General features: G+C 43.1%; 1 protein-coding gene across 1 annotated transcript in view; it reads left to right on the forward strand.

Moving 5' to 3' along the window:
• The window catches only part of CHCHD3 (coiled-coil-helix-coiled-coil-helix domain containing 3), a 221,734-nt gene that overhangs the window by 105,337 nt on the left and 90,590 nt on the right, over nt 1-25,807 (forward strand). The window contains exons 3-4 of the mRNA XM_007953481.1: nt 231-245; nt 1,279-1,362. Of these exons, the coding sequence (XP_007951672.1) occupies nt 231-245; nt 1,279-1,362 (99 nt within the window). The remainder of the gene's footprint in view (nt 1-230; nt 246-1,278; nt 1,363-25,807) is intronic.

Consider the following 25,807-nt stretch of genomic DNA (forward strand, 5'->3'; position numbering starts at 1 on the left):
ATCTGCTTCCATAAAGATATACAGCCTCGGAAACCCAGTGGGCGTTGCTATGAGTTGGAATTGGCTCAATAGCAGTGGTTCTAGTTAACCAAGCCCTCTGGTTTTTTCCACAGTCGCCTCTTTCAGGTTGCATCTTAGATGGATATTATCCCTCAGATTTCTCTGGGACGTTAGGAAAGGCAGATTTGTATTGTGAAATAACCATTTTTTTTGTTTCCAACATGCTGCAGGAGCTCGAAGCCAAAGTAAGTAGCAAACCAGCAGCCTGCCGGTGTGCAAGTGGGTTCCCCTAAATGGTCACAAGCAGTCCCCTGAAACACCTGAGCCCGGCAGCCCTACCTCACACTGTGGGAATGAGGTGCCTAGATGGCCCAAGGGTGGGAATCATTCTATACTTGCTCTCTCCTTAGAGAGGCATGAATTCAGCATTCCGGGAACAAAACTTCTTACATTAAGGACTTTTCTACCTCTGGGTAACATGGGCAAGTCCCTGCCCTCAGAGATAAGAGTCATGTTAACCGAATATTCAAGAGACAACCAACAGTTTGAGAAAGGCATTTTTAAAGCTAATCATAGGGAACATTCATAAATAACCATCTTCATTGTTTTTTCAAGGATCAAATTACTACTTGTTTTTAATTGTGGAAAAAAAGCCTTATCAATTAGAAGTGCAATAACGGTTTTTTAAATTCTTACACACAAAATTATAGTTGCTTTTGCACAGTGCCTTCCCCCAAGACAACAACTTCTTTATATATATATAAAAAAGGCAGTTTTACAATATGTGTCTTTATTTGCATGTTTCACTGGGGAATTTCAAGGTTCCCAAATAATAAGGTTTATATGAAGAATGTAATAGAAGCATATTCCTGTTCAAGAAAAAAGTTAATAATCACGTGTCCTAGGCATAAACAAAGGCATAAAATCAGAGTTTCATTGTACAAAATATTAATCCTTGAGAATACTCTTCGAAAGGGCAGTTAAGTAAAACAGTCTGTGGTGTGCTGTGTTTTGAAATTCCCAAATATATTTGGACAAAGTAGGACACAGCTGTTACAGTTAAAAAAACAAAAAAAATTAAAAAAACAGTTGAGACGCATTCTCTACAGTTAAATGCAGCAATCTTCATCTTATTAATGCGTTTCTATGGCAGAGACCTAATAGACAACAAAACCCAGCAACGTTGTGTACTTATTTCTAATGCAATTGATACTTGACTTTGACTTTGCTGTTGCTGCTTTTTCTTGATGATAGTATTTTGCTCATTTCTTTTTTTAGGCGAAGCAGCTGGAAGAGAAAGATCGGGTGATAAAGAAGCAGGATGAGTTCTACAAAGAGCAGCTGGCTAGACTGGAGGAGAGGGTATGTCTGCTTCTTGTCATGAGATCTTTTCCGTTACCACATCTGCAGCTTTCCCATATATTTATTTAAAGATCAATATATTAATACAGTAACTGCTTTTCTTAGTTCCGATGTGGCCAGGAAGTGAAGAAGCCAAGTAGGCAGATCTTGTTTTCAGGGAGTGTCATTTGTTCTTTGATAGGTTTTGTTACGGTTGTGCTGTTGGTTCATTGATGCATTTCACCTCCTGGGAACTCGCCAAATGACTTTTGCTTACATGTTTAGAACCTGCATGGCCTCCATGTCCAGCAGTAGAGTGCTACTCTTCATTCCCCACACGGTGACTGACCTTAAGTTCATGCTTAGAAATGGTAGGTAGGGCTTCAAAGGATAAATTGTCTTGATGGATGTTCCATTCCACTGCATTCGTGGCTAGGAAATGATGGTCTCTTTCAAGAGTGGTAGCCAGGAGCTGGGCAGCAAGACTTAGACAGGAGAGTGTACAGTCAAGGGATGGAGGCTGTACCTCTAGTGAACATGGACCATGTATCCTAGAGTTGCACAGAGACGGAAGGAAGGGAATTAGGGTTGAAACAAAAGGTGACAGTGAATTTAAGAATGGGATGTTGAGCACCTGCTAAGTACCTTCATTTGATGAAATAGATTTGTTGTTTGAATAGTTTCATAGACTATGAACTAAGAGGTTACAAAGCTCTCTGCCTTTTGATTGAGACCTCTCCCCCCACCCCAAAAAGACATTTTATTAGAATAGGATATTTGATAAGAAAGTACAAAAAAATAAGAGATACACTATTAAGCCATTCACTACAGTTATTCATATGTTAAATATATGTTGACTTGTCTTCCTCTGCTATTGGACTGAGCTTTCTTAAATATAAGGACAAGTCGTCTTTCTTTCAGCAGACACCTCCTTAAGCACTTAAGATCTATCAAGCCTGGGCTAATGCCAGAGATATATAAATGAAGGAAATGAACTCAATATCTGCCTATTAGATTGATTAAATTCATTCAAGAGCCAGCATATCTATTGGATGGCAGATTGTGATAATATGGTGAACAACAGAGCAGGGAAACAGAGTCCCAGGGCCAGGATGTATAGGCTGTGTGCAAAGGGAAGGGCCATCTAGTCAGGTGTCATTGGAGAAGAGGCCTGCAGTAATGGGGGTGAGCCAGTGTCAGATCCCTGAAGCAGGAGTGTGCTTAGCTGTTGGGCAAGACTGGAGGGACTTGTGAGTACAGAAGCATCTGGAATGCTATGGTGGGTGTGGTGTAGTAAATTACTTAGTATGGCTTTTCTACCCATAAGTCTCTGTAAACTCCAAGGTGGGCTTTTCTATGAGCAACTGAGGAGCTCCTGATTGCTGAAGTTGTCCACCTGGAGTATTTCTGTTGGGAGTGGCACAAAACAATGTTCTGGGAGGTGCCCACTCTCTCTCAGGTGCTTAGAGTTCTGATGCCATAATTGGCTAGTTTGACCACCCTGCCGGGCTCAAAAGGAGGCCTCCTAGAGGCAGAACTCTCTCTGACTGCTGGTTGAGGAAGACACGCTGCCGAAAGAGACATGCGCTCCTGAAAGAGACACACATTGCTGAGTGAGACACCGAGGGACCAGCACTGCTGGGAAAGAGACTGTGAGAGACTGTTGGCTGAGGGACGGTGGGCTGGGAGAGAGACTGAGCATTTTCCCTGAACTTGAATTGTAGCCTGTGGTGCTTCCCTAATAAACCCCATAATCTGTGAGCTCTGTGTGGTCACTGCAGCGAATTATCGAACCCAGGAGAGAGGTGGTGGGTGCTTTGGGAGGAACAGTTGAAGAAAGGGCTGGAGGGAGGCAGCATGTCTGGCCTTGCAGTAATAGGCCTTGGGCTATTGTTGGTGATTCTGCCTTCCTCTTGTGGGATTAGAGGAGGTCAGAACATGTGGCCTCCTCACCGTTTTTGCAGTGGGCAAGGGCTGAAGCAAGAGCGACTACCACTGAGCTCTAGCAGTCACACAGAAGAGAGATGGTGGTAGCTTGGGCCAAGGTGGTAGCAGTGGAGACAGTGAAATGTGGTTGTACATTTCAGAGGGTGAGGGGACCGATTTGCTGATGACTTTGAACATGAAGGGTGAAGGGAAGAAAGGATGCAGAGATACTGTAGGGCTATGGTGTTCACAACTAGAGGGTTGGAGTTTTCATGGGGGAAGACTATGAAGTTATGGATCATGGTGTGGGTGGTGGAAGAAATGAGGAGCTTGCTTTTGGGCTTGTTAAGGTTGCTTTTGAGACATTCAAGTAGAGATGTTTAATAGGTAGATAGCATAAAGGTTAGAAGCAGAGGCCAGCAAACATTTTCTGTAGAAGTCCAGGTAATAAACATGTAGACTTTGCAGGCCTCATCGGGGTTCTGTGGAAACTGCTCAAGTCTACTAATGTGAGAGCAGCCACAGGTCATGTGTAAATGAGTGAGCATGCTGGGTTCCAATTTGTGGACACTGAAATTTGAATTTCATATGATTTTCATATGTTATAAAGTGTTCTCTTTTGTTTTTTTTTCCCAACTAGATAAAAATGTAAAAGGCATTCTTAGTGAGAGGGCTGTACAAGCACAGGCCGTGGGGCTGGACATGGCCTTCTGCTGTCTGCAGACCCTAGTTCAGAGCACAGGTTCTAACATCAGACTGAGGTTCAGATCCCTGCACTGGTGTTTACCTGCCACATAACTCAGGCATCTTACTTAACTTCTCCTTTGCCTCAGCTACAGAATGAGAACCCAGTGGTGCTACCTTATTAATATGTTAAGTGAGTTCATATTCATAAAGTACTGCCAATAGCATCCAGTGCTGTGTACCATGTCATCAATAGAAGCTATCATTTCATTTTCCTACCTTGAGACTACCATACTTTGTAGACAGTTATCAAATGTCAGTTGGATAAATGAGTGAGGATGAAATTCTTTGAGGTGATTTACCCAGCACCTCCTTTTTCTCACTCATTGATCATTTTCTTTGCCATTACTGTAGGTTGTGCTATGCTAGGTAAACAGTTCGGTGGCATAGTGGGTAAGGCATTTGGCTGCTAACCAGAAGGTCAGTAGTTCAAACCCTCCACTGCTTCGTGGGAGGAAGATGAGGCAATCTACTTCTGTAAAGATATACAGCTTTGGAAACCCACTGGGGGTCACTCTTAGTCATCATCACTTCAGTTGGGGAGTGGGTTTGGTTTTTGGTTTTTCACTATGCTAGGTCCCTTCTTTGAATTCTCCATTGGTGACTGTGCCAGGTATAGGAAAAGACACTGAGAAATATTTCCCCATTTCTTGTATAGATCCACCCATTTCATTGAAACTGTTCAGCAATTAGTGCAAGGGATGGGGTTGATTAGTTCTTGGCAGATTAAGCTGGTCTGCTCAGCAAGTCAACTGTTGTTGTTGGCATGGTGTAGAACATGTGATAAGAGATAGATGAATACAGTGTGTTGCAGATCAAATCATCATGATTCGTGTCTCCCCACATCAGCAAAATATATTCTCTTCCTTTGTGAAGATCAAGCTGGAGAGTAGTTATGTAGGAATTTTCACTGAGAGATGAGTATCCCCAGTGAGCTTGGAAGCATCAGAAGTAGAATAACCCCACTGTTATCAGTCAGGTCTTCATATTGCCATGTTTAATAGCATGTGGTAGAGCAAACACTGAACTCGGAGTCGGGAGGTCTCGGCTTTGCCATCTAGTTATTTGGCCACTTACCTACTTTCTTTTGGTCTCTGGTTATTCATCTGAAAGTGGGGACCAGATCAGCTGATATGTCTAAAAGTCCTTTGAGAAAGAGCTGAATGAATGGGAGCTGTTGCCATTAAAGACTATTTACTTACCTTCCATTGCACACAAGATACTAATAATCATAAAATTACTTCAGTATTATTCTGCTTCCTGGTACCTTCTGCCCCTTTCCACAGAGTCCTGTTTTTATTACTGCCATCCCTAAAGTGCCTCAATTGAATTTTGTCCAATTGGATTTCATCCAGGAACTAGTACTTGAAAGACATTTACATCTCTAATGATAAAGCATTTTTTAGGCTTATTCCAAAACATTGTAAAATGATTTTCTCTTGCATTGTGAAGACTGTGGAAAGTACAGTGTCTAGCCATTTCTGTTAGTAATTATGCACACATTTTGTATTACAAGATGTAGAAGTGTTGACTCCAGTAATGTAAAATGTAAGAAAAATAATGCTTATAAGGTAATATTATGGTAACTTGCAGAATCATCTTACTGTGAAATCCAGGTTGCCTTTGGTTTAAAAGTGGATATAAGCACACGTGCCCCTCTGGTTTTAACGAAATGCAGTGATGAAACCATCAGCTAGATTCCAGGTAGCACGTTGTTAATGGAGGGGCATGGATGAGTCTTCGACAGAATCATTCCAAGGCTGGTCTCTGAGATAGCCTTCCCATCTGTCCATCAGCTGGGTGAGCAAATACAGGAATTGTATACATTACCTTGTTTTGACGGCTCGTGATGTTAGCTGAACTACTCATGTGCATTGACTTGATGCAAACTCCTTTTGAGAATATGGATCTACTAACCACGTGACGCACATTCCGTTCTAGAGTACAGCTTGGTTTGCCCCTTGGCTGCATTTCAGTAACGTCATCAGTTACGTAACCCGAACGTGTGATTAGCGCTGTCTCCTCCCAGATATTTCTATTGACTAGTTCACCAGGGGTCTGAGCTCCTTTTCTTCTGCCACTGAGTGGGAGGAGGAATAAGTGTAATTGAATTGGACTGATCTCACTCCTCTTAGAACCATTATTCAAAAGCAGTAACGCTTCACTGAGATAGAAGTTTTTTGAGTCCTTATTTCATAGTCAGATGTTGCCAGTTTATCAAGCAGCCTTGACATAGATGTGAAATAAACCTTAACCTTTAAAGAATATTATAGGGGTCACATTGAGGTGTGTGGCCTAATAGACACTTGGAAAGTATTAATCACTGATTGTTTGTAGTGAGACAAGCCCAGGGCAGCTTTCAAAGAGAAGGTTCCTACACGTTGTTAAGGAGCCTTCCCAAGTCCCTCAGTCTTCTCCATAATGCCTTATACCCTTTATGGTGCCACATTTTATCTTTGATAATTGGGATTCATTATCTGTGTTTTTCTTACAAACTTGAAGGAAGAGATCATTTCTCCTATTTCTGTATCTTCCACATCTCACACATAGTAGCTATACAGTGAATGAATTATAGATTTTCTAAATCGGTACCATAATGTCATCCAAGCAGTTTTTGTATAATCTTTCAGTGTAGTGGCTGACACATTGTGCTGGATATATTGTGTGGCTTCTCTCATTTTATCCTCAGACAGCCATATGGGTCTGTCCAATCCATTGTTTAGATGAAGACCCTGAGGCTTAAAGCAACTTGTCCAAAAATACACAGCCCAAAGCTGACAGATCTGGATTTGAGCCAGGTTAAAAACCTGAGCTTCCACCACTATCTGGTACTAGCTTTGGTGGTCGTCAGCTCTGTGCTTCACAAGCTGTGTCCTGTTGATTGTCTTGTTAATTCTTTGGGTCGTCAGTTAGCATACTCTAGCTTCTAATGGAACCTTTTGGGTCCTGATGTTATCATTTGATTAATGCTACCTCATCCCTGAAAGTGTTCAGCATTCAAAATGCACAGTTTTCTCCCCAGGATTTGGCACATCCTGGGATAATTTGGCCAGAAGGAAATCAATAAGGTCTTATTACTTAGCAACTAGAGCATGACACCCTAAGAGTTCATTTACTATCTGGCTGTGCTTCTTTTAAGCAGCTCTGGTGGTACAGTGCTTAAAGCATTCGGCTGCTAACTAAAAGGTTGGTGGTTCAAACCCACCAGTTGTTCCACAGGAGAAAGACGAGGCAGTCTGCTTCTGTAAAGATTTGCAGCCTTGGAAACCCTATGAGGCAGTTCTACTCTGCTCTATAGGGTCCCTGTGAGTCAGAATCGACTTCATATTAGTGGGTTTGTTTTTTCTGTTTTGTGCTTTTTTCACTTTGAAGGAAGAAATTTGTAGCCATTTGGTCAGTCTTAAAATTGTTTTGAGGCATTCATTCACTTACACATTCCCACTGTTGGTAATGACACAGTCATCTCATTTCATCTTCTAGAAGAAAACAGACTTGTCATTTCTTTTTGATAAACAGCTTTCAGTGGTTATTTCATGAGCATCGGAATTGTCTTGTATGACCTTCAGGAAAATGCCTACTTTGCAGTAGTCTGCTAGCCCTCTGAAAGGGAAGGGAGAGGGTGGATCCAGCCGTATCACAAGGAGGTACTGTCCGTATTCTGCCAGGACTCCTCCAGAATGAAGGCTCCTGTCTCCCAGGACTTCGTGAAGACCTGAGTTCTTTGATTGGTGGATCTCACATACACCACTTCTCAGTTATGAACTTGAATTGCCTTACCAAGTCTGCTTTGCTCTTAGCTTCCATGAGAATGGTGGGTCATAAAAGCCCAGAAGACTTGTGGAGGTTGGGGAGCCCAGAGAGCTTAACTAGGTACACGTAAGAGTGTTGATCAACAGGGCAGTGTGGCACGTCTTGCTTTCTGTTTAGATTCCTTGTGATTCAGCAACTGTTGGCCTACATGTGACAGCAAATTCCATAATTAAGAGAGAGAGGAATTGTACATGCTGAGTCAAAGAGAGCAGTGTACCAAGAATGGGGAATAATAAATTGTCATTAAGAAGAAAAGTACATGACTAGTTGGTCACCCGTGGAGAGTTGCTAATTAAATTCTAAGGTCATGCTTACATCAGATGAGCAGGTTTTTAAAGCCTTTCCTGTCTAGTGGGTTGCACATCTTCCCATTGCATCATGAAGTGTCGACGCATCTGTATGATTAATTGGCTTTTTGATTGCTTGACTTCTTCTTTGTCAATTAGTACCTTCGGCTCTGTGTGCCTCTGTGAAAAAGCTGGGGGAGCAAAATGATGCCAACACTGATAATAAAGAGAAGTGACAATAGAGCTGATTATTGGCAGCCCACATGCTCCTTATGGGAAGGAATGGCTCTCTGCTTTTACTACCAGCTGAAGTCTGTCATTGGAAAAATGTTTCAGTGAGTGAAGGTGGGTCAGCCTTCTCAGGGATTAACGCAAGATGGAATCACAGACCACAGACGTCTGAGATGCTAGAATGTGCACAGTCCTCTTTTGGGAGAGGGAGATAACTTACTCAACTCACAGGATGAAAAATCCCTTTGCTGTGTTCCCCCAGAGTGCTTTCAAAATAGCTGTCAGCAGTGTGGGTCATACAGAGAACGTGTAGAGACTGAAGTAGTGTGTACACTTTGTTCATGCGACAGGTTAGAGCAGACGGAACTCAGTGGTAAAAAGCATAGCCTTCCGGTAGATGGGCCTGTGTGGGTTCTACTGGTTTGCACTTGCTGACCTAAAGAGATCCATCATTCCTTTGACAACTGCGATGTCTGCACTGGCTTCCTCACTCATGTTGAAATGAGGACAGGTTCCCCAGGGTTTCTGGAGTTCCTGAGAGTTGCAGAAACAGTTGAGGTTCTGTGATCAGTGAGTTTGGACAGTTTGGACAGTCCAGATATTAGAAACCAATGTCCCTTTTCACTGTAATGCCATTACAAGTGACAAGAGGTTTTGGTAAAGCAGCTTGGAGCACGTGCCTTGAGTTGCTCCCAATTTTTTTTTTATCATTAACAAGTAATGTTAGTTGAAATAAATGCATTTTGATGTTGATTGTTAGGAAGAAAAATAAAAAAGGCCCAGAAGAACCATCTCTTTTGTTCACATAATGGACAGATTTAGTAGGAGCTCTGGTGGTCTAGTGGTTAAAGCATTTGGCTGCTAACCAGAAGATCAGTGGTTCAAACCCACCAGATGCTCCATGGAAGAAAGATGCCATCTTCTTCTATGAAGATTACAGCCTTGGAAACCCTATGGGACAGTTGTAGTTTGTCCCATGGGGTCGGTATGGGTCAGAATTGACTCAATGACAATGGGTTTGGTGTGGTTTGGTTTTATGATTTAGTTTCAAAGACTGAAACATTTTGCACTCTTATTGTTAAGTGCCATCGAGTTGTCTCCGATTCATAGCGACCTCACGTACAGCAGAACGAAACACTGCCTGGTCCTGTGCCAGCCCCACAATCTTTGCTATACCTGAGGCCATCGTTACAGCCACTGTGTCAGTCCATCTTGTTGAGGGCCTTCCCCTTTTTTGTTGTCCCTTCACTTTACCAAGCATGATATCCTTCTCCAGGGAATGACCAAAGTAGGTGAGATGAAGTCTGGCTGCACCTCTTCCAGGACAGATTCGTTAGTTCTTTTAGCAGTCTATGGTATTTTCAGCATTCTTCACCAACACCACAACTCAAAAGCATTGCCTCTTCTTCAGTCTTCCTTTTTTATTGTCCAGCTCTCACATGTATATGAGGCAATTGAAAACACCATGGCTTGTGTCAAGCATACCTTAGTCTTCAAGGAAACATCTTTGTTCTTCATCACTTGAAAGAGGTCCTTTGCAGCAGATTTGCCCAATGCTGTATGATGTCTGATACCCTGATTGCTGCTTCCATTGGTGTTGATTGTAGAACCAAGTAATATGAAGTCTTTGACAACCTCAGTCTTTTCTCCATTTATCATGATGCTGCTTATTGGTCCCGTTGTGAGGATTTCTGTTTTCTTTATGTTGAGGTATAATCCGTACTGCAGACTGTAGTCTTCAGTCTTCATCAGTAAGTGCACTCTCACCTGCTTTATCGTGGCTATTCCAAAAGTAGCAAGCAAGATGGGCTCTTTTTGTTTGTTTCTCTCCCCTATTTTGCTCTTGAGAGAAAAATCAGTGTAGTATAGTAGATGTGAGAGTCTTCGCCTTCTTTCATTAGTCAACAAGTCCTCCAAGTGTGTTGGCTTTTCTCGTCATCTCTCTGAGTGTTCTGATAGGAAACGTGGGGTAGGCAACTTTGAAATGCTTTTGTCATCTGGCTGTAGGGATGTGAGACTCACATTTTTTCTGGGGTGAGCTGTTCAAAATGCATCCCATTAAATCGATCCCCTTCCCCAGAGCCAGTGATTCTGTGTCTAAGTTTAGAGGAAAGATTTGCAAATCATGGGATCAGCACTTAATTTGGGGCTCTATTTACCGTGTAGGCTGTCAAGAAGCATTAACCTGAAGGTAAGATGAGAACGTTGAATACAAAGCTGGGAGCTGACGGCACCAGTACACCAGGTATTAAATAGCATTATCCATCCAGCTTGCTACAGTAAATAGGATTTCACTATTATGATGTGTCAGGGCTTTCGGTGAAATCAAATTTACAAGACACTAAACTGCCATCCTCTCGGCTGAGCAGCTTTCTTCTGGAATCTTGCTTTCATATTAATCCTGTTGGTAGGAAATACTTGTACCAATTGTGCATGGAAATTATAATTTAATGATCTCTTCCTTTTCTCTATTCAGAGCTCAGAATGGACCACTGTGCTTTGCAGTGATAGCCCGGGGCTCTGAGGAGGAGATAATAGACAGTTCAGCTTGAAAGCCCAGTGTTGCCTTTTTGTGAGAGCTTGTAATGATCCTAAGTGCTAAGATGCCAACAATATGGGCTGCATACTTTCTCAACTCTTCACATTTCCTTCACCCTTTGAAAGACTATCCAATAAAATTAGATTCTGTTTATCATGACAGTTTTTAAACACTGTGCATCCCTTGAATGTACGAAGTAAGAAGTAAAGCAAAGCACTGTGAAATCCAGGGGAAATTAATCCCAGTTTTAAAGATTCTGTACATTTTGTCTGAGGAAACTCAGCAGACTGTTTTATTTGAAAAGCAAATGGTAACCCCTTCCTTTCTCTGAGGAGCCTGGTGGTACAGTGGTTAAAACACTCAGCTGTTAACCAAAAGGTCTGCAGCCAGAAAGATGTGACAATCTGCTGCCGTAAAGATTACAGCCTTAGAAACCCTATGGGCTGGTTCTGCTCTGTCATATGGAGTCACTGTGAGTCAGAATCCACTTGACGGCTGTGGGTTTGGTTTTGGTTTCCTTTCTTTAGATCTCTTTTCTTGCTGCGACAAGAGTATACAGCCAGAAAGTCATTCTGTGTTTCCAGTGTTTGAGACAGGACTTGGAGCTGGTTCAGTCATGGCTGATGAAGCACAACTGGAATGGACTGGAATTTGTAAAATGTAGGTGTTCTAGAACAATAACCGGAACAGGAAAAATTACGGTTTGACGCTCTGCTAGAAATTTAATCTCCCACCTAGAAAACAAGGGTGCTGGCACGTTACGTAGCAACCACCTAGAAAACAAGGGTGCTGGCACGTTATGTAGCAACCACATCTTCAGACCAGCAGAGTTGTAGACAGCGGTGCCTGGCTCAAAGGTGGCGGCCGATTGTGTCGCTTTGAATGTGTGTCTGTCCACATTCCTGGCAGTAATCCAGTCCCCCACATGGGACTCCTGAAAGGGCTCACTCCGCCTTTTCTGAGTCTGCCATTCCAGGGCTTTGACCTGTAATTTTTCTCATTCCAGTTACCTTCCTGGTACACCATATGGTACAAATTCAAGTCTTTTATGATTTTGCTACATCGGCTGTAACTGAACTAGTTTGAATTGGTTTGCAATTGAAATGGGCTAAACCCCTTGAATTTTTTTTGTATCGAATTTCAAAATTAGTTATTGTTTTGTTTCTTGATAGCTTGCTTATTTATAAATTGCTGGTGTACTTCATTGAGGCAGATAAGCCAATCCTTATTTCCCTATTTTACTGACTGAAAAACTAACATATGTAAGTGTTATATTTTTTAAAGGGAATTGCAGGGCTGGTGTTAGAAAGTGCTCTTCAATTCCGATTTTATGTTCAGACCCTAAGACAGCTGTGCTTCTACAGGGGTTACGCTTTGATACATTAGCTTCCATTAGAAATCTATATTTTGTCATTAAAACATTCGCAAATAAAAGCATCATCAAATAAGAGGTGCCCACATCTGATCTTGGCATACAGGGCAGCTTTGCCCACTCAAGTCTGCATTTAAGTTCAGTTTGGTCGTGGAGACTAAGATGGGATTTTCAGCTTGGTGATTCTGATCAAAATTTGGAGAGTAAAGGAAGTCCTTGGCATTCCCCATTCGTTGAGGAACACCATTCTTAGACTCCTACAGCGAGTCAGGCACTGTACATGGCTATGACAACAAACATAAACCTCACAAATACCCAGTGGCCTCTAGTACTGGGCTTTTTGCTTGCCACTGTGGGTTCCTGGAGTCCAGGCTGGAATATCTGGAAGCATTTTGTGAGGAGTAACTATAACTACTACCTTCTTTCCTTAGAGATCTGAAGATTGTGGGGTTTTAAGAGGAATTTGATGGGTTGGAGAGATCCATAAGACTAAATTCTTAAAAGACCTCATTCACAGATTGCCTCAAATAGTTCATTCACAGATTGCCTTTGAAAATAAAATATTAAATGTGTTAGCTTCATGAAAACCATAATTGTTTCCCCTTTTGATCACCCCTCTCTCCAATACCTAGGTAGTGCCTGGTACATACTAGGCACTCGATACCTCTTTTAAATTTATGTGTTTTTCCAGAGGGGGGATGGTGTTTTGGTTATCTGGTGCTGCTATACCAGACATACCACAAGCGTTATTCTCTTACAGTTAGTGAGGCTAGAAGTCCAAGGTCAAAGTGCTTGGCTCTAGGGGCTGGGGGAAAGCCCCTTGCCCTTGGGCTTTGGCTCTGCCTCTTGCTACCAGCCCACTGAAGCTGGAGGCTTTTCTTAACTTAGCTGCTGGCTGCTGAGGCTGACAAACCAAGGTCAACAAGTAAAATGGCACAGTCCCACGATCATCAAGAAACATGGGGGGCCACTAGGTCAAGTCCAGAAACGGTCCCAAGATGAGTGGGCAACATGGCAGGCTGCTGACTGAAGAAGACACAGCTAAATGCAGGATCCAAGCACACTAAATAGCTCAGAGACCTTTCTCAAAGCTGCTGCTTATATACTGGAAGCAGACCACATCCACTCAGCTGCTCACAGTAGATTCCACTGTGGAGTTGATTACCAGCCTCATCACGGAGAATAACTACATCCCACTGTCCAGCCACTCAAAACTGGGCCCTGCCAAGTTGACACATAACCTTAGCTACCACAGGTGGTTTCCATGGCCATGTAATTTTCAGGAATGTTAGGTTTAACTAAGTTGAACAGATTTTTCTGCTGCAGTCTTCTCAGAGCTCATGTGTGTACGTTCAGAGCTCCCGAGATGAGCTGCCTGTGGGCCATGTTTCAGCATTCTACTCAAATTGCAGAATCTTTTTTTCAAGACACGTCCATTGACTCCTCTCCACACACTGTCAGAGAAGCTCTTGCCCTGCGTAGTGGCAGTGCCCACACTGTTGAGCCCATCCTGATTTGCATTCTAGGACGTAGAGCTAGAGAAGCCATAGAATTTCACCCATGGGATTCTAATCTGAGGGCTTCCAGGACCTAAAAGGGTCCGGGAATCGCCTCCCTCTGTGCTTTGTTCCCAAAGAGTAAAAAGGTGAGGAAGGGGCTTGTTTGAGGTTTTTGAAGCTTTTCTGGAGGTGGGTGTGTTCTCACCTTTCATCATATTCCTGATCTTTAGTCCTTCTGAGAGTCTTTGAGAAAACTATAGCCCCGAAGAGGTACTTCATTTTTATATTTATCTGCATGTGCTTAGTTCAAGCCTGCATTGGCCCAGTCTCTGCAGATTTGGGGGTGATGGGTAGTGGAATTTCTCTGAGACTTCCTGCCCCAGGACCTGGAATCATGCACACTAGCCAAGAGCTGTCAATCATCATCTGAAGAATCACTCACAGGGTCTCAGCAGAACACCACCAAGAATGTGGCGTCTGATAGAAATTATCCTTCAGGAAATGAAGTGGAAATGTGATCAAATTAGATAAATACTTAATTTCCACTGTGGAGTCTTTAGAAACTGCCCCCCAATTTATTTTCCAAGGTCTGGAGCTGGAGGAACAAGCCAAAGCTGTGTCAACTGCTTCCATCCCTTCAGGGCCCCAGTTTTCCTGTGACCCTTCAGAAAGAGTTTATTTTATGGGGAAGCAGGAAGCTTTGCTTGCCTAGGTTGAGAGTGTGCAGACTTCTAGCAGGAGACTTGGGCAAAGGCCAGCAGTCATGTGCTCTGAACTCTGATCTGTCTTATGGGACAGCTGAGAAGTAGAGTTCTTAGAGAATAACAGGGCCTCTGCACCCTCCTCACAACTGGTAGTTTGCACAGCATCCTGAGAGCACGTGTTTCATCTGTTCAGTGCAGTATTCCCAGCACCTGGAATAGTGCCCAGCACATAGTAGGTACTTGAGCATTTGTTGAATAAATGGATGGATGAGTTTTCTGCAGGTGAAAGCCTTTGTCTCAGAAGTGGCCCATGTACCTCAGACATGCTCCTTGCAGATTGCTTAGTGAGCACCTTACCTCAGGGCACACCTTACCCCACAGGTCTTCCCAAAGGTTCTTTCCAGCCATGCCAGCTATGGATTTTAACACAAATACATTTCTTATTTGCATAAAATGAAAGGAACAAACTTTTGAGCTAAATTAAATCATATTGCTAAGCATTGTTCTTATCCATTACTTTTATATGACTTTTCTTTTTTTGGGGAAGAAGGTCAATTTTATCTTCAAGCCCTAACCTAAATACAACACCCCACTTTATATGGTGTCTCGAATGTTGGCTTTGGAGGAAAATGCTCCTCCTGGGTACTGTGCACTGTGGTCATCCCTGGTGTCCCAAGGCTGTTGGCCAAGAAATGCAGTATTGCTATCAGCATCAATAGCATCAAACGCCTACCATTTATAGAGGGGTCATTCTAAGCCAGGAGTTCTTAGGTCGTGCCAATAGTGAGGTGCTCAACCACTGACCCCACGGTCGGCAGTCTAAACCCATCTGGAGGCACCAGAGGAAGGGCCTGGTGCTCTACTCCCAAAGGCCCCAGCCATGGTGCACGGTTCTCCTCTGCATGCGTAGGCTCAGGTGCTGCTCTGCAGGCAGTTTTTGTTGTTGAGACTGAAAGACCTGGAGTTTCCCAGCAGGTGAAGCACTCTCCTGTGTGGCCAGTGATGGATGATAAAACCTCCCTTGAGGCCTTTTGGCCTTACATCTCTTCTGCAGTCCTGCCCCTCACCCCTTTTTTAAAGAGTCTGGTGCAGGTGACTATGGCACTTTTTGTTTGGAACCATTGGAGTTAAGTAACAAATTCACAGCCAAGCTTTCCTTAGCAACATTGGCACTTGGCTCCTTTTAAAGACAGCACCAGGAGTCTTCCTGACCGGTAGACCATGTTTCCTAGTCAAGAGAAACTGAACCAGTTTCATCATGGACGTGACCAGAGGATGTAAGTTGCTGTTGTTGTTATTAGGTGCTGTCCAGTCGATGCCAACTCATAGTGGCCCCACATGTCACAGAGTAGAACTGTCCCATAGGGTTTTCTTGCCTATAATTTTTACAGATGCAGATTGCTGCATGGTACAAGTAATTAGTCTGTATGACCTCAGTATCTACGCTAAAGGGACAAAAAACACAACCAAACAAAACAACAAAAATACCATTGCCATCAAGTTGATTCTGACTCATGGTGACCTTATAGGACAGAGTAGAACAGCCCCATAAGGGTTTCTGAGGCTGTAATTTTTTTTTTTTTTTTTACCAGATTTTTATTGTGGTTTGAGTGAACGTTAACAGCAAATTCATTTTCCATACAGCAGTTCACATATACTTTGTCTCATAACATTGACTGCAAGTTTATACAATGCAACAGCTTTCTTCCCAGTTCCTCCCCATGGTTACCTCTTCCTTGTGTCCTTCCCTTCCATGTATACCTGCTCCCCAAGCTGTCTCCCCGTGCCTGTACAGGCCTTCTGTTTTCCCATGATTGATCTCTCCAAAGAGTGTATCTACCTAATGCAAATGTTCAACTCATATGCCTGTCTTTTGTTTGGTTGGAAGCCCTATGACTGGGTTCAATTCCAGACCTGAAGGGCATCTAGGGGCCATTGTCTCAGTGGTTTCACCAGTCTCTATCAGACCAGCAAACCTGGTCCCCAAGGCTGTAATGTTTTTAAGAGCAGACTGACACCTCTCCTGTTGAGTGCTGGTGGGTTCAAACTACTGACATTTTGGTTAGCAACTGGGCACTTAATCACTGTGGCACCAGGGCTTCTCAATCAATCGAAGAAATGCTGAAAGTGAGGAGATGGGAAAGGGTCTGTGGATTAGACCTACCCTCCTTGAAGATGGAGAGAAAAGAAGTTATAAAGATACAGCGGGGAAGAACAACCAGAGATCAGTGTGATAAGCCAAGGTGATGGGGACTAGACTTACTATGGTGGCAACTACAAGAAGGGATGTGACATCACAGAATGATGCCCCTGACTCCACTGCCACATGGGTATTGTGCCCCTGTCATCTTCCTTTATGCCAGGGGCCACTTTGCAAATTCATTTATTTCTGGTAGATTTCTGCTATCTCCCTCAAGCCCCTATGTCCACAGCAGTCCAGTTCTTAGCCCCTCTAGCTTGGGTAGATGGGAATCTTGTAGCATGTGTGTCCTCTAAATTTAGATTAGTATTGTCACATATACAAGTTCACCATCACTTTCTGTTCTAAGACCTAACTTACTATAGTAAGTTTAAGTTCAGGGACATTTCTCCTCTCCTAGAACCAGATGAACTTCCACTCAGTGGTTTCCCCAAGCACTGCCTCAGAATTAACCTAGGTAATTATTGTAAAGCTACCTGTAAGCCCCTCATGCTTTTAACCCTTCTTGATGGCGTGTTCTCCTCCGTCTGCTTCAGGGTTCTTCAGAGGAAATCCCAGGCTGGCTTTCCCTTTCCCTAGTCCTCCTCTGTGTTGGGCATGCCCATAATAGGGGTGCCAGGTACTGTGCATGGTTGGTGCCTGTTACCTCTTGCATCTCATCACGCCTCTTTGCATGGTCCTTGTGCTTGAAATACGCATTTCTAGAACTCAGTCATAACTTTCCGCACTCGACTGAAGAGACTGTATGTGATTTGGGGTGGTGGTTGTCATCAGATGCTGTCGAGTCACTTTTGCTTCATAGCCACCCATGTGACAGTAGAACTGCCCCAAAGGATTTTCTAGGCTGTAATCTTTACATAAGCAGATCTCTAGATCTTCCCTCCTGTGGAGCTCCAGGGTGGGTTCAAACTGCCAACCATCGTGCCACCAGGTTTCCTTGATTTGGGGTTGTTGTTGTTGTTATTTGCCATCGAGTCGGCCCCGACTCATAGCGACCCCTCCTTGGGTTTCCGAGGCAGTATCACTACGGAAGTAGGAATGCCCAGCCTTCCTTCCGAGGAGTGGCTGGTGGGTTTGAACCACCAGCCGTCTGGTTAGCAGTCAAGTGCCTTAGGCACTGGGGTAGTGAGTGAACAATAGAAGTGAGAAATGACTCATTTAAGGCTGTAGAAAAGAGCCTAAGATTATTTCTTTAAGTAGGCGATCCCACATGGGGCGGGGTGAGAGATACGTCTCTCTCTCTTTCTCTAATAGCATTACAATGAGCCACAATGAGTGTTACTGTATTCCAAGGAAAATAATGCATCATAAATTATGAACCATCCTATTCTCTCCTGGTGTAGTTGCTCTAAACTGTAGAAATTTGGCAGCCATCCCTAGAACAATTTGTTAAAATTCAATAGCATGTAATTAAACACAGAGATTGCCATTTCTCTGTGGTGTACATTAAAAAATTATATTATCTATCATTTGGATTTGACCCTGAACTCATTTCCCAAAGGAATAGTGCCAGAAAGACAAGAGGGTAAGTATTTTAGTCTAAATAGAGGAGCAAGTTATACAAAGTAACTACATTTAGAGAATGATCAATTATATCATAGCCATTTCAGAGTAATTAAGCAAAGCATAGTTTTTGAATGAATATTACTTTAGAAGTGGCCAAATGGAAACAGTGATTATGGCAAGATTCGTGTTTGAAGCTTTACCAGACAACAGAATGGTTGCTGATGTTGTAGACTTGTGCTAATGGATGATTCAAACCAGCATGGGTCCAACAACTGGATAATATATGTTAATGAAGTAGTTTATAGACCCCCCAAGTTTCCTGCTACTTGGGATGTTAATATCCATCTAGTACTGAACTGTAGTTTCAGACAAGAAAACTGAAACCTAGAGATTAGAGAATGAGTTTTGTGTAGTTGGGGGAAGGGGTAATGATGGTAGTCACCTTATTGTTGTTAGCGGGGACCAAGTCGGTGGTCCTGACACACGGCCGCCCCGTACACAACCAACCAGAGCGCTGCCAGGTTTCTGCCATCCCATGATCAGCTGCAGATTGGCCTGCTGAGATCCTTGGGTTTTTCTTGGGTGATACCCAGAAATAGATCACCAGGCCCTTCTCCTAGTCCAGCTTAGTCTGGAGGTCCCACTGAACCTTGTTTGCCATCCTGGTGGTGGCAGTGCATGAGGTGGACTGGTGAGGAATCAAATCTGAGTATCCCACATGGAAGCCAAGCGTTCTCCCAGTGAACCACCCACTGCCTCATGGTGGCTACCTAATCATCGCTAGTTCATCAAGTAGGTTCCAGGCATTTGCATCTTGGTTCCTAGACCTGATTTGCAAAATATTGCAGAGGTGGTTTAGTATGACTTACACCCTGGGTCCCATTGCTTAGGTTTAAGATAATCAAGCAAACAATAAGATTTCACCTACTACGTTGCTATCATGGGCTAAGGCAGGCTCAATAAATAGTTCTTAATAAATTGGTGTAGTGAATGAATGAGTTTTCATTTAAAATGTGCCTGATTTCGAGAACTCACTTGCTGATTTGTTCTGGTTGCTGATTTTTACACACCACAACGTTATAAAGCAGAATTCCCAAGGGCTTGTTCTTTGGTTACTTCCTAATTACATGACATACTTTTAAGGATAATCCTACACTTAAGTATCTCAGGGAGATGAGGTTCAGATGATTCTGAAGTGCATCAAACACTTGGGGTTCCTTTCCCTAAAGATCTCACATCGCTCTTCCCCTAATGGACTAACATTGAAGGCAAGTGGCTGTGGATGCCAGTGTTAGACCTCCCGCTCATCAGGTCTTTGTCCTTGGAAAGATCGCAAGGCCCTCTTGACCCTTACATTCCTCATCTGTAAAGTGGCATTCGTGTGCACTTGGCTTGAGGTTGTCAAGATTAAATCAAATCTTATATGGCAGTTTGTATGTATATTAAATCAGCTCTATTCACCATCATCGGTCTTCAACATTTAGAGGCTGAATGGGAGCTCTGGTGGCTTAGTGCCTAAGCCATTTGACTGCTAACCAGAAAGCTGGCGTTCAAACCCACCAGCCACTCCTCGGAAGGAAGGCTGGGCAATCTACTTCCGTAGTAATACCATCTCGGAAACCCAAGGACGGGGTTGCTATGAGCCGGATCCGACTCGACAGCAATGAGTTGTTTTTTTTTTTAATTATATACCTTTTGATATAACTTGTTGGGAGAATAGGAGAGAGGGGTTGAATATGGAGATGTGGGTTGAATTCTATTTTAAATTCTTACTCCGATGATTTTGTTATGTTGAAATGTTATATTGAATTTTGCCAGAAGGCCAGAACAGTCACAGAACTATTCTGTAATACTGAAATTACATCATCCTTCAGATTTTCAGAGCTCTAATGCACATAATTTTATTTGATAAAATGAGATTTTTTTCTTGCCTATATTTCTCTCAGACTTGACAGGCTGTACGTATTAGCGGCATTAAACTGGCCCCTTTGGTAGAGCAACGAGCTCACCTGGTCTTTCTGTCAGCCTCCATCTTTTGGCCAGAAGCCAGTTGGATTCTGTATTCATTTAGTTGAATGAATGTAAGTCCAACTGATAGGCAGAAAAATTTTAAAAATAGCCCCCCGCAAAAAAAAAACACACACACACACACACACACACACACACACTGCTGGTTGAACTTCACTTTTCCAAGTTAATAAAAAAAAAAAAAACATGTTTAATAAATACTGTGATGTTGTTGTTGTTGTTGTTATGTGCCGTCGAGTTGGCCCCAACTCATAGTGACCCCTCCTTGGGTTTCCGAGGCAGTATCACTACGGAAGTAGGATTGCCCAACCTTCCTTCCGAGGAGTGGCTGGTGGGTTTGAACCGCCAGCCGTCTGGTTAGCAGGCAAGTGTCTTAGCCACTATGCTACCAGAGCTCCCAAAATACTGTGATACTGTAATACTGTAATATTAAGGAGTTCTGGTGGCGTAGTGGTTAAAGCATTCAGCTGCTAACTAAAAGATTGGGGGTTAGAAGCCACCAGCCGCTCTGAGAGCGAAAGATAAAACAGGTTGCTTCCATAAAGACTGACAGCCTTGGAAACCCTGTGGGGCAGTTCCACTCCTCTAGGGGCGCTGTGTGTCAGAATCAGCTCTACAGCAGTGAGATGTTGGTGATGATTATATTGGAGCCCAGCTCCTCCAGACCAAGGAACTTGGCACAAACAAGGAAGAAATGGGGTTCTACAGGTTGTTACAAAATGTGGGGAGACCAGGCTTTAGGAAGTTGGAGGGGTGTGGGGAGCACAAGGACCATGGAGACCTTAAGCACCAGTGGCCGTACTGGTTGGCACCCTTCTTCCTGCACTATGAGCTCACCGCAGCTGCTTGTCTGTCTGGGATTCTTGTCTTCCTTTGGAAGTCTCTGAATCAGGATACCAGTGCAGAGAGGGGATCCACGTTTTCAGTGGTATTTTGGGGTCAGTCTTACAGAGTTTATTATTCAGTGCTTCAGGTGAGAAATACAGAGTGAGTAGTTTCTTATCTTATATGTTACCCTGTAAGGCAAAATGGTGGTTCACTGGTTAAGTACTTGGCTGCTGACCAAAGATTGGTGGTTTGAACCCTCCAGTGACTCTGCAGGAGAGAAGCCTTGACGATCTGTTCCCATGAAGGTAATAGCCCAGAAAACCCTGTGGGACAGATCTGCTGTGTCACATGGGGTCACACATGTTGTTCAGTGAAATGGAAGGAAGGAAAGGAGGAGACCCTGTGGAGACATGGGGGTGGTTCACAGGGTTATGTGGGGAGCAGCAGCAAGGAGACGTGTGGCGAAACCCCCAGAGCCGCTGTTCCTCGCCAGACATTGTTCTTTCAATGATGCTGTTCAGGAGGGAGAACGGGCCTGGTTAAATGTGTTTTCTTCAAAAAATGGGGTCTCCGTTGTCTTTTGGGGCATATTCCTGAGCGGCAGAGAACATTTATCGTGTGACTTCACGTCAGGATTACAGATTCCTTTCCAGAGAAAAAGGTCCATTCCGTCCTGTGAGGCTTACGCACGAGTCTTTTCAAAAGGACTCATCAAGGGGCAAATTGCTCCGATCCTTCCAGTTATAAAACTGAGTCTTCAGCACCAGAAATGAATCCATGGTATATGTAGTATGTCACCTTTCTTCAGAATATGCCCTAACTTCTTTTTTTTTTTTAAGTTTTTTTTTTTTTTTTTTTTTTTTAAACTTTCAGTTTGGGTGAAGGTACCCTTTTGACTAGATTTTTCTAGTCAGATATGTTGAAATTAGAGACTTTTCACTAAAACTAAATGACTAGATACTTAAGTCTGTGAATGATCACCAAATGATAGCCTCTCAAAGAGATAACATACCTGTCTGTGTGAACTTCTAACATCTTTCTTGTGATTTAAATTCACTGTGATGTTTCTTCCACACCTTTCACTTGTCTTTGTTATTGTTGTTGTGTGCTGTCAAGCTGTTGCTGACTCCTAGCAACTCCATGTAGGCTTTCCCAGACTGTAATCTTGGTGGGAGCCGATGGCCAGTTCTATCCCCAGCAGAGGCCTGGCGGGTCAAACCACCCACCTTCCAGCTGGCAGGCAAGGGCATAACCATCGTGCAATAGGGCTCCTTTCCTTCCTCTTTCTCCTGAAGGACTGCTGTTCTTTAGCTTCTGCCTGAAGAAGAAGACTGCTAACCTTGGTTAGCCCCTAAAATGATTATCTTCTATATGTGCAGGGCTCGTATTTTTAATCCCTTGAATCAAAGTGTATTTTAATGACTAAAAAGTATAATATAAATTATGAGCATTCTTGCCAGGATTCAACCCAGTTTCAAAATTGTAGTTGAATGTCCTTTTTATTTGATATGCTATAGTTTAAAGATAAAGACATAAACCACTGTTTTAAATTGTTTTTCTCTCTTTCTCTGTGGTACGAATTATGGTAAAATATCTACCTACTCAGCACTTGAACACCCACCCTGCAGTTAAAAAATTTTCCTGTAGCCATTTTATATAATATATTTTCAAGTTCCTACCATTATCCAAAGAAAATCATTTTTCTTTTGAGAAAATTACTGCTCTTATAGTTTATCCACATAGCAAAACCAGGGAACTGGGAGATAGTCTTATTGCCTTATAGTTCTCGTCTTTCATTTCTCCGAAAGTCACTAAAGGCAGTAGTAAAATATTGTATGATTGTGGCACGTATTTTAAAGAATTGAAGAATTGGCATTTAACATATTTCTAGTACTCACTTTTCTTAACTCTGTGAACATTTTAAGGGAGTGACAACTGTGTGCTGATTTCTGTTAACAAGTGAAATAAAAATTGTAAAATACATACCCTCATAAAACTATTTTATATGTTCCTCAGTCCTTTTTATGGAAGAATGACAGTCTTCCAATTTCTTGGCTCCATTTGTGATTTAGAATACTTTGAAACGATTCACTTGGTATTTTGTGAAATTTTATTGTTGTGCTAGGTACCATCCAGTTGGCTCTGACTTATAACAACCCTGTGTTACAACAGAATGAAGCACTGTCTGGTTTTACACCATCCTCACAGTCCTTGTTAGGCTTGAGCCATTGTGTCAGTGTCTCTCATTGAGAGCTTTCCCCTTTTCATCCACCCTCCACTTTACCAAGCCTGATACCCTTCTCTAGGGTCTGGTCCCTTCTGACACCATGACCAAAGGAGGCGAGACGACGTCTGCCGTTCTTGCTTCTAGAGGTCATTCCGACCGCACCTCTTCCAGGCCAGATCTGTTCATTCTTTTGGCAGTCCATGGTACCTTCAGGATTCTTTGTCAGCACCACGTTTAAAGGCATCACAACTTCTTTGGTCTTGCTTATTCATTCACATGCATATGAAGGGATTGGGCCAGTGCACCTCAGTGTTCAAAGTCACCTCTGTGCTCTTCAGCACTTGAAAGAAGTCTTTTGCAGCAGATTTGCCCAGTGTAATATGACATCTGATTTCTTGACTGCTGCTTCCATCGACATGATTTTTGATCCAAGTAAAATGAAATCCTTGACAACCTGAATCTTTCTCCATTTATCATGATGTGGCTTCTTGGTCCAGTTGTGAGGTCCAGTTTGCATTCATTGTGTTGAGTGCAATTCATACTGAAGACTGTAGTCTTTGATCTTTCTCAGTAAGTACTTCAAGTCCTCACTTTCAGCAAGGTTGTGTCATCAGCATATTGCAGGTTGTTAGTTAATCTTCCTCCAATCCTGATGTCACATTCTTTTCTCTACAGTCCAGCTTCTCAGATTATTTGCTCGGCATACAGATGAATAAGTATGATGAAAGGATACAACCCTGATGCACACCCTTCCTAATTTTAAACCATACAACATCCCCTTGTTCTGTTCAAACGGCAACCTCTAGGTCTTTGTACAGGTTCCTCGTAAGCACAATAAAGTGTCCTGGAATTCCCATTCTTTGTGATGTTATCCATAATTTGTTATGTAAAATTTTAGTAAGTAATTATTACTCTTGCTAAAATATTTTCATTAATTAAAAAAACAATTTAATACACTTGTTACTACTAATTTAGAAGTTTTGTTGAGTTTTTAAACTTTGTTTAGTTTGTCCCTGTTAACTATTCAGCAGGTTCATTCATTTTTGAACATGTAGTATGTGCCCTGTGGCTGGTGTCCCTGGGTGGTACAACAGATAAACGTGCTTGGCTCTTAGACCAAAGTTTGGAGGTTCAAATCCCCCAGAGACACCTAGAAAAAAGGCCTGGTGATCTGCTTCTGAAACATCAGCCACTGAAAACCCCATGGAGCCCATTTCCACTCCAACACACGTGGGGTCATGAATTGGAATCAACTCTGTGATAACTGGTGACTGTGGGGCAGGCTCCGTTTTAGGCTCAGGGATATAGCTCAGAGTAAAACAGAAAGTCCCATTAGTGCAAGACAGTCAGAAATACCATATATTTTGTGTCACGTGGTGATGACAAAAAATAACTCATGACACTGGGAGAGAAAAATGGAAGTCTGCGTAGGAAAGGGACTGTGTTACACGGGGGCTCCCTGATCAGGTGCGCTCGAGTCGGGACCTCAGAGCCGAGCAGGTCGTGCGTACATTTGGCTGAAGCGCTTCCTAGCAGCCCCTGTTTACTACCTGTAGCCCAGCTCTCGCGCCTTGACCTTGTCCCGCTCCCACTCCATGCTCTAGTGTTTTCTCTGCTCTCTTTCCAGGAAATGCTGGGTTTGCTTTTCAAGTCTCGGACCTGTCTCGCCAAGCCTGGCGGATGGCAGTTGTTTTGGTCTGTGCTTTGTTAGGAGATCATTTCTGTGATGAGTTCAAATGACACTGTTTCAAGAGCAGGTCTCCTTATTCTCATAGATGGGAAGTAAATGGGCACTGGAATCACATAAGGCCATATCAAAGCTTTTTAAAAAAATTCCTTATTGACTGAAAATGCACTTTGAGTCTCCATTTGCCCTTGAACTCCTTGCCTCCAGCTCCCTCACCTCTAAGTCAGCATGGATCATCCTAGCCAGCTCTTTGAGACAAAGACTAGGAACATCTACTGTGAGCTTACCATGTGCCGGCACTGAGCTAAGCACTTCACATGAGTCACAGTGCCTAAGGCACTTGACTCCTAACCAGAAGGTTGGTGGTTCAAACCTACCAATCACCCCTCGGAAAGAAGGTTGGGCAATCTACTTCCGTAGAGATAGCGCCTTGGAAACCCAAGGAGGGCTTGCTATGAGTCAGAGACAACTCAATGGCACTTAACAACAACAGTGGTCCAGGACTGTTATTCCCACTTTCCAGAGAAGGCCAGAGAGGCACAGCGATGCTGTGTACAAGGTTGTGGAATTGGTAAGTGGCAGAGACAGGGTTTGAGCCTGGCCACTATCTAAGCTCACATCCTCAACCTCTGCACTCCACTGCCTCCTGGGAGGTTAGATCGGGCATCGGCTGGAATTTGACACAAAGGAGCTGAGCAAGCCTCTTTGACTCAACATGTCCCTGTTGTCATTGACTGCCATTGAGTTGATTTTGATTCGTAATGATGCTATATGACCAAGTAGGAGTCCCCCATAGAATTTCCCAGGCTGTAGTCTTTACTGGGGAGCTCTGGTAGCATAGTGGCTAAAGCACTTGACTGCTAACCAGAAGGCTGGCG

The sequence above is a fragment of the Orycteropus afer genome, unplaced genomic scaffold (assembly GCF_000298275.1).
Source record: "Orycteropus afer afer isolate SDZICR_OR568_19922 unplaced genomic scaffold, OryAfe1.0 scaffold00397, whole genome shotgun sequence".
In the NCBI taxonomy this organism is placed as follows: domain Eukaryota; kingdom Metazoa; phylum Chordata; class Mammalia; order Tubulidentata; family Orycteropodidae; genus Orycteropus; species Orycteropus afer.